Here is an 8,588-nt window from a genome sequence, read left to right as displayed (position 1 = left end):
TAAATTACGCAAGCTTTGTATCATGCAAGGAATATGAGCCGATACTGCAAAAGTTTTGTCTGATGCATTATCTTCAACAATCTTCTGAACACAGGGAAAAGACTCAAACATTTTGTTTTGCAGAGACGTCGACCACAAACGAAGTTTTCCGGAAATGCTTTTACTTTATTTTTAGCTGATAAAATATTTTCTTCTCTTCCTTGAAGGTTCTTGTTCACATTGTTAAGGTGGCTAAAATGATCTGCCAAAAATGCTAATTTCAAGAGCCAAATAGGGTCAGAAAAACGGTAAGCATATTCTGATTTTGCATCTTGTAAGAACATTAACAATTCAGCTCTCAGTTCCAGAACTCTTGTCAATACCTTTCCTTTGGATAGCCACCTGACCTCTGTGTGATAAAGACGATTTTGATGAATTGATCCCATATCTTTACAAACGATTCTAAATAGCCGGGTTTGCAAAGCTTTACCTTCGATAGAATTCACAATTTTTATTACCTCCTTGAGCACGTCATTTAAATAAGAAGGTACTATCTTAGCAGCTAGAGCCTGTTGATGAAGAAAACAGTGTGTCCAGGATATGTTTGGTATTATCGATTTTCATTTTGCAATGAGTTCGCTATTTTTGCCAGTCATAGCTTTAGCGCCATCGCTACAAATAGCGATACATTTTTTCCAATCAATATCGTAGTCGCAAGTGCTTTCTAAAAACATATCGTACAAACACTGGCCAGTAGTGTTTGCAGGAAGTGCTTTGCAAAATAAGATTTCTTCCGTAATACTGTCATCTGCTTCAAAGCGCACAAATACTATAAACTGTGCACAGTCGGAAATATCAGTAGATTCATCGAACTGCAAAGCAAAATGTTGGCTATTCTTTAATTTTTGTTCTTGAATATCCTTGGCCATATCGTTTATTCTGCGTAAAATAGTATTGTCAGAAAGTGGTATTTTTATTAATTTGGTTGCCTCCTGCTGACTGACCATAATTTCAACCATATCGAGTGCCGCTGGCAAAATAAGATTTTCGGTAATTGTATGTGGTTTCCCTGCTTTAGCAACTCGATATGCGACTTTGTAGCCAGCTAATAATGTTGACTCGTTTACACTGGATGCCTGAAAATAAACCAAATATTATACAAGTGAACAGTCAATAAAAATTAAGGACGCGGAACCTTTGCACACCGAAATTAAGTATAATCAAAAGTTGTATGCAAATAACACATAAATAAACACCAACAGTAAAAATATAGTATAAAAAAAACTAAAAAACACGCTTTGACGATAACGTAAACTAAAAAATCAAAAATATTTGTCAATATGGAAAATAAATAAATAAATAAAAAATAGTATTATTGTGAAAAAAGGGTGGGGCGCTTTTTAAGAGCTGGGCCCGAATCGCGGCAGTCGTGAGCGAGCAAGTAATCGTATCGAGTGAAATTTCGTAACGTGTCGAGTGTGCGGATCGTCGCACTCGACACGAAACGAATAGAAATTTTATGAAATAACTTCCCTGGTGTAGCTGTAAATGACATTTTCGAATACATTCAAATACGAAACAAAACAAGTATTTGAATTTGAATTCAATGCAAATCTTATATATAAAAATGAATCGCAAAATGTGTTGGTAAGCGCATAACTCAACAACGCTTAGAACAATTTTGCCAATTCTTTTTTTAAAATGTTCTTTGAGGTTCAAGGAAGGTTTTTACGGCAAGAAAAATTCGAATAATTGACGGAAAACCCTTAAAACCAGCCCTTTTCTTTTTCCCATACAAACGAGTGAATGTTTGTTTATTAGTAACGCTGAGAGAACGACTGAACCAATCTTGATGAAATTTTCAGAGAATGTTCTGGGAGGATCGGGGAAGGTATAGAAATAAAAAAACCTGTATGCTTTTCGTGAGGAAGAGTCGGAAAATTGGACAATTCCAAAAAGTTAATTTTTTCCATACAAATTTTTTTAAATTTTTTTGTTTTGTTTTTCAATTATTTGAATCGTTCAAATTTGTCGTTTGCTTCAAAAATTTTTGAAAATTATTCAGTGAAATTGTTATGTGTGTTGCATACAAAGTGATCAATTACAGATTGAAATTTGCTACGATGTCACGAAGAGGTCCCGCTAATATCGGTCGGCGTTCTTTTTGGCATCAACATACATTAGTAGCCCAAGGCACATGACCGAGTATTCCCAGGATGCGATGACATACGTGCGGTGTTATGGATCGCGGTCAATTAGCAAGCGATCGTCACGATGTCACAGCAAGACTTTTCAAACAACAGCTTCGATGGACTTTATCTTGAAGCAACGTATATATGGTGCTGTTAGATGCTAGATGTACTCTTTTGAGTGGCAAAAGAGAGGTTTGCCGCACGCATACATTCTTCTTTGGATGGTGGATGGTGGTTACACCAGATCATATTGATGAAACCATTTCTGCGGAAATTCGTGATCCAGAGAAAGATCCAGTATTATACGAAGTGGTAGAAACCAATATGGTTCATGGACCTTGCATCCACTACAATCGCTTTTCGGTTTGTATATCTGATAATAAATGCACGAAACACTATCCAAGTGCTTTTCTCTCGGAAACACAAACTCATCGGCATCGTACACCAGATAACAATGCCAGAACATTCAGCATTCAATTTAAAAGAGTGGGCCGGTGGAAAATTTTAAGTAAAGATAACATAAGTCGGTATATTCCTGAAAAGGTGGCAAAGTTCGGCAATGTATGTGCAGTGTTGCATACAGTTAAAAAATTCAACATATTGAAAATATTTTGTAAATGAAGACAATAATATAGAAATAGATACGGGAAATGAGACTCAATTAACTAAATTGGTCATAAAATTAGAGATCATATTGTTACGAATTTACTCTTGCTAGTTTACTTTGTTAGGTTCGTATCTCTGGATTGACAAATAAAATCAACACTGTTTAATTTAATTCAACAACTCTTTATTTCACAACTCGTCTACACTATAGCAGTTTACTCTTAGCACTGATCGATTACGTTGGCGCTGCCACGGCTTATATAGCCACGCACTTCTCGCTGATGCCGACGTGTCCTTCTAGAATATCGCGTCTGGAAATTACCAGAACATACGGCTATACGGCGCCAGACGCAAGCAGACAGTCGCGGCGCCAGACTCAGCAATTGTTTACCTAGACAAGCAGACAGTGCGGCGCCAGATGTCTATTGTTTCGACGAGCAGACAGCCGTGGCGCCAGATGTCTACAACAAGACAAATGCTATTCCATATACCTACAGCTATTGTTCATAATCAGGGATGCATATAGCAATACAAATAAAACTTAATACTACTTTTTGTAACAATATTATCCAGTATTTTATTATCTAAATGAATTAAACGTTCCAACAACATTTGAATTCATGTTTTGTTCTAATAAATATATTTCCAATAAAAGCAGGAACTTGGAATTAACATATCGTATATATTGGTGTTTATTTCTTAATTTTTCTCTTTAAAATTTCAAGCTCATGAGTTTTAATCTGCAACTCTACAGCTTTTTTGCATATCTGCTTGATGTACATCTTCTTTTATTTGCAGCGATCTCTTCTTTTAAGCAATTAGTTTCTCAAGATTTTTACTTCTACTGCAACATCTATCCCCGTAGCATGGAGGAGTTGCTCTTCTGCTACAGTTAAAAGCTTTTCCTCGTACTGACCACCACCAGTCTTTTGTTTCGAGGCTTTTTTGAAAGAAATTTTCTTTTTTATATTGTGCTTTTGATCAGCAAATACCTATTTTTGTATTTTATTATTATCTTTATCATTCTATTCATCATTTCGTCAAAATTTAGCATCTTTCATCGGTGGCCCGGCAGCGTTAAGTTTTAGCGTCAATGTACCCCATAGCTTATTTAATGCAACTTTGCCTTGCCCACAATTAGGCAAAATATTATTTGCTAAATTCTGATGCTGTAGTATAAAATTACTCATCAAATTTTTTTGGTGCATATTTGTCCTTAAATCATTATTTATAATTATAATACATGTTAAATAAACTCAATAAAAGAAAAATAACTTATATTTCACTTCCGATTAATTTTAACTGTTATATTCAAACTTTTTTTTTTTAATTTGTACTATAACGGTTCTCAAATAGCTAACGAGTGAGATTTCGATTCTTTCGTACAAACGAGAACACGTTATCGAATGAGGAAATTTCAAATTTCGAAAGTGCGCATTCGATAGCGAGTACAACGATCCGAAAACAAAAAAATTTCATAAATTTCGTTCGTTAACGTGTGCCGCGATTCGGGCCCTGATTTATAGTGCACTACACGCTTTTTTCATTATTTTCTTACTTACCTGAATTATAGTATTTTGCTGCTGACTAAGAGCTTTCAACTTTCGTTCAAAGAAATCCAACGGCTTATCAGCTTCTTTTTGATGCTTGGTTGTGAGATGCCGCATAAGCTTTGACGGTTTCATACTCTCACGTCACCGTCGCCGACGTCGTATGACCCGCGCGAATAATATTGGGTTGTCAAAAAAGTCTTGCGGTATTTTTATTGAATCAATTCGTGTGGCACCCATACATCGAGATTCTATGTATCGGGTCCATAAACTGCACATATTTTATTGGCGGTTTGAGATGCATTTTTGCCTTTATCGTAGTAGTACTGTAAAATATGCCGTATTTTCTCTTTATTTTGCCCCATGTTTGCGACGCTATAACTCACGAACGACTTAAAAGAAACGACAATCAATCAAACACATGTTAGCGCGTGAAATGAGCTTTTCAAAAAGGTATAGCATGATCCGTTGCGACGAAGAAAACTAGAACTACGCGCTTTCAGCGCCAACTCTCGAAAATACCGCAAGACTTTTTTGACAACCCAATAGATAAATTTGCCAAAATAGGAAAAACTTATTACCTAACGTATGTAGTCTTTTAATTAAAATTAAATTATTTCTTTGACTTACTATGACACAAGGGGGTCGACAGAATATTTCAACCTGTAAAGGGGTCGCGAAATCAAAAAGATTGAAAAACACTGCCCTAGAGAAATTAAACCAGTTGGTTTGGATACTTGAATCAGACTAACTTCACTTTTAGTTACTATTGCAATGAATTATTGCTTACAAATCATAAATACTTATTATACTTATTACATATGTTTACTTAAATGCTGACTAAAGTGATAACCTCATAACTTAACAGATTCTCGGAAATATTGTTAATAAAATGATTTTGTTTTGTACCTTTTAATTTTATTTATTTATTTCATTAAGAAATTCAGCAAATTTATGAGTTTTACTACTTGTTAGTGGCTTATTTATATATGTAACTCATGTGCAGATACACAATATAGGATAGAAGATGTATGCCTTTTAACGTCGTATACTATACAAATAAATATTTTTCTTACTAATAGAAATTAAATTTATCACAGCAATATAAATAATATACATATACATAACATTGCTGTAATAAATTTAATTTCTATTAGTAAGAAAAATATTTATTTGTATAGTATACGATGTTAAAAGCAAAAAATTAAAAAAATTACTCTGTCGAGATTCGAACCTGTGGTAGCTTGACTTTCCAAGCGCTTACCACCAACACCACCATTGACACTCAGGTTGCGCTGACTTAAGTATGGTTTGGTTATGCATGTAAGAAACATACGATGGTTCTAACAATTTTGTTTAAGTATAGAAATATGCTTTTGTAGAACATTTGCTTTCACAAACATACAAACAAATGTGCAAACTACATAATATATGTATGTATGATTGTTTCGCATTTTGCTTCTACGTCGGTCAAATTTCTATACAAAAATCGGCTGAAATGTGTGAGAAAATAAAATGGACAACTAGGGCAAATAATTTTTAAAACATTTATTGATAATTAAATATAAATGAAAATACATGTAAATTTACTTAAATTTATTGAAATTCCGTTTCGCATTTTTCGGCACTTTCAAATTAATTAATATTTGTAAGTAAAATTCACGACTTAAACCGCACACGTCTTATTCGCGCAAAATTTCCAACTTTATGAAAATTTGCGCAATTATTGACACTTCAATTTTATGTAAAGTTTAAAACATATGAATATATAATATATTTGATTTTGGCGCGTTTATTGACACTTGTCTTAATATACAAAATTGGGCCAAAACGAAACAATGAAATACATAATTACTTTTGCATGTCAATATGGAAATGCCGACGGCAAAACGAAATTGCTTACATTCGTACATTGCGTATGAATCATGAAAATATAATCATAATGTTTAGGTAAATCTTTTATATATTTAAAATGAGTTATTATAAAATAAGATCAAATTAACATTAAATAATTTGAAAAATAATAAACCAAAAATAAAAAAAGTTCTACATACATATTTCCATCCTATGGAATATCAAAGAAATTATTTTATAAATACATATATTTCTCTCTCTTCATATTCTCGGTTAGAATATGTGAGAGAATTGTAAAAAATGTTAAAAGAGGCGAATTCCGACCTACAATGTTAACAAATGCGGTGAATTCCCTAATTTGAATCTATCAAATGTTCGCAGTCGAACCTGCACCTTTTCTATACTTTTAAGTTCTCTGGTCAGTCTTCATTTACTTTCTTTGCAAATCGACCCGCGATGACGAGGGGACTATTCACATGTGTGCGCATATGTATGTTTGTATGCTTGTGCATTATTGAAGTTATACTTCTTTTTCTTTCGTTTGTCTTTCATTTCTGCGAATTCTCAACTATTTTGAGTGACTTTTTGTTGAAATACTCTGCGTTGGTCTTTGAAAAATTCATTTACATTTTTTGAAAATCGACCCGCGATGACGAGGTATATCGTTTTATCTGACAGCGTGAGGTTTAAGAAGTTCATTTCTAATTTTGACTTGTGGCATATTAGAAATTACGTTTCTTTGAAAAACGTTCGCGTACAACGGATAAAACGACTTCTGAGTGGTGATTTTAATGAATAAATTCCAAGGTTTTACACAAAAAAAGGGTGCGTGTGGAGTCCCTACGCGCGGAAGAAGTTATACTTCTTACTGATATTCAGAAATGCATATCATTTTGTATGAAAGAAAACTAGAAAACTTAAATTCACATTTTATAAATTTATTATGCACATAAAAGGAAGAATAAAGCAAAGTCTAAATGAAGGAATTTTGACTCGGAAAGTAGTTCTGTCTCTTCGTTGCGGAAGAGAATTTGCAGCGTAATCATCTCTCTTTTGTTCTTCGCCAATTTGACTGCCATATTGACTTGTGAAGATCAATTTTTTGTTGGTGACATATTCATATGTGTACGCATATGTATGTTTGTATGCTTGTGCATTATTTGTTCGGCAATGTATGCAAATATATGTACATATAAGTATATATGAACCCTGCCAACCACGGCTACCCATTTGAGACAAATATTCCAATACAACTACACATTTTTTTGTCTATTCACTAACACCAACGCACATTTTCGGGTTATTTTTTGTTTACCTAAAAGCGATGAAAAAAAGTTTTTTCATTTCTTGATTTATTTGAATGAGTGCGAAGGAGAAAACATAATTGTCAATAGTGCGAAAAGAAAATCCCAAAAAGGGTAATAAAAAAACGATTGAAAAACGCATGTCATTCGTGCTTGTACAACAAGAAGAAGTAAGTGAATTTTATGTGATTTTTTTAAAATAATTTGCAAATAATTATATCATTTGTTTTTATAGCATTGGAAATCAGAATGGATTGGAAATAGCAGCAGCAGCAATACCATCGGAAGCAGCAAATATCAACTGTTCAGTAAGTATGTGAAAAAAAGTGTGTGTTGTTTGAAATTGAACTGCGCAGTCCAATATAATACGCAAAAATAAATATGTACATATGTACGTATGTATGTATTTTATGCGTTTAAGGCGGCCTGCACAATCCATATATATAATATGTGAAAACAAATGTTTGCTTTATATTTTGATCAAATAATATTTATCTTTTCTTTCAGATATTATTATTTTTATTTAATTATTCTTTCTTTTCAGATTTAATCACTATTTTTATTTAATTAATCTTTGCTTTCAGATATTATTATCATTTTATACAATTAATCTTTCTTTTTCTTTTAGATATTACAAATTCAATGTAATTATTATTTATTTTCAGGTATTAATAACCTTTATTTTGTTTCAATCTTTTTTCAGATATTTGTCTTCTATTTTCAGGTATCAATAATGTTTCTCTCTAATAAATCTTTTTTCAGATAATAGATAATTATTTTTTAAATGTAATATATTTTTATTTATATAATTTATAAAAATTTTATGAGATTATGTGAAAAATAAAATAAAATAAAAATTTTAAAAAATTAAAAGTTTTGTTTGAAATTTTAAAAGTAGGAATTAAAAAATGCAACCCTGCATCAGCTGTTTAAAATACAACCCTGCATCAGCTGTTTAAAATGCAACCCTGTATCAGCCGTCGATCGGGGATATTAGAGCAGGACAGATATACTTTTCTATATGACACTGCTGAATGAGCGCAACAGAGATGTATGATCACATGTATACGTACGTGTGAGGGGAAAAGACGGTCGAATATTCG

General features: G+C 32.8%; 1 protein-coding gene, 1 long non-coding RNA gene and 1 pseudogene across 2 annotated transcripts; 2 read left to right on the top strand and 1 right to left on the bottom strand.

The window, feature by feature from the left end:
• Positions 1-599: 599 nt before the first annotated feature.
• LOC125779759 (zinc finger BED domain-containing protein 5-like) lies at positions 600-4,462 on the bottom strand. The gene is made up of 2 exons (XM_049461029.1): positions 4,340-4,462; positions 600-1,115 (listed from the first exon to the last, which is right to left on the bottom strand). Exons 1-2 carry the CDS (start codon positions 4,460-4,462, stop codon positions 600-602), a joined length of 639 nt encoding a protein of 212 aa, XP_049316986.1.
• Positions 4,463-5,623: 1,161 nt separating this feature from the next.
• On the top strand, positions 5,624-8,523 carry LOC125779578 (uncharacterized). The gene is made up of 3 exons (XR_007423352.1): positions 5,624-7,655; positions 7,721-7,793; positions 7,993-8,523. It is a non-coding gene; the product is annotated as an uncharacterized LOC125779578 (long non-coding RNA).
• LOC125779808 (small nucleolar RNA U3) lies at positions 6,773-6,965 on the top strand (annotated as a pseudogene).
• Positions 8,524-8,588: the final 65 nt, after the last annotated feature.

Source organism: Bactrocera dorsalis, chromosome 6 (genome assembly GCF_023373825.1).
Source record: "Bactrocera dorsalis isolate Fly_Bdor chromosome 6, ASM2337382v1, whole genome shotgun sequence".
NCBI classification, from domain to species: domain Eukaryota; kingdom Metazoa; phylum Arthropoda; class Insecta; order Diptera; family Tephritidae; genus Bactrocera; species Bactrocera dorsalis.
Note: the sequence above shows the minus strand (reverse complement) of the source record. Positions and strands in the feature narration are given on the sequence as shown.

Bases quoted from the DNA above. Each gene is read 5' to 3' on its own strand.
- LOC125779759 (XM_049461029.1), bottom strand. From the start codon at position 4,462: ATGAAACCGTCAAAGCTTATGCGGCATCTCACAACCAAGCATCAAAAA. The intron at 1,116-4,339 runs GTAAGTAAGAAA...GTTTATTTTCAG, and splicing joins AGCAAAATACTATAATTCAG to GCATCCAGTGTAAACGAGTC.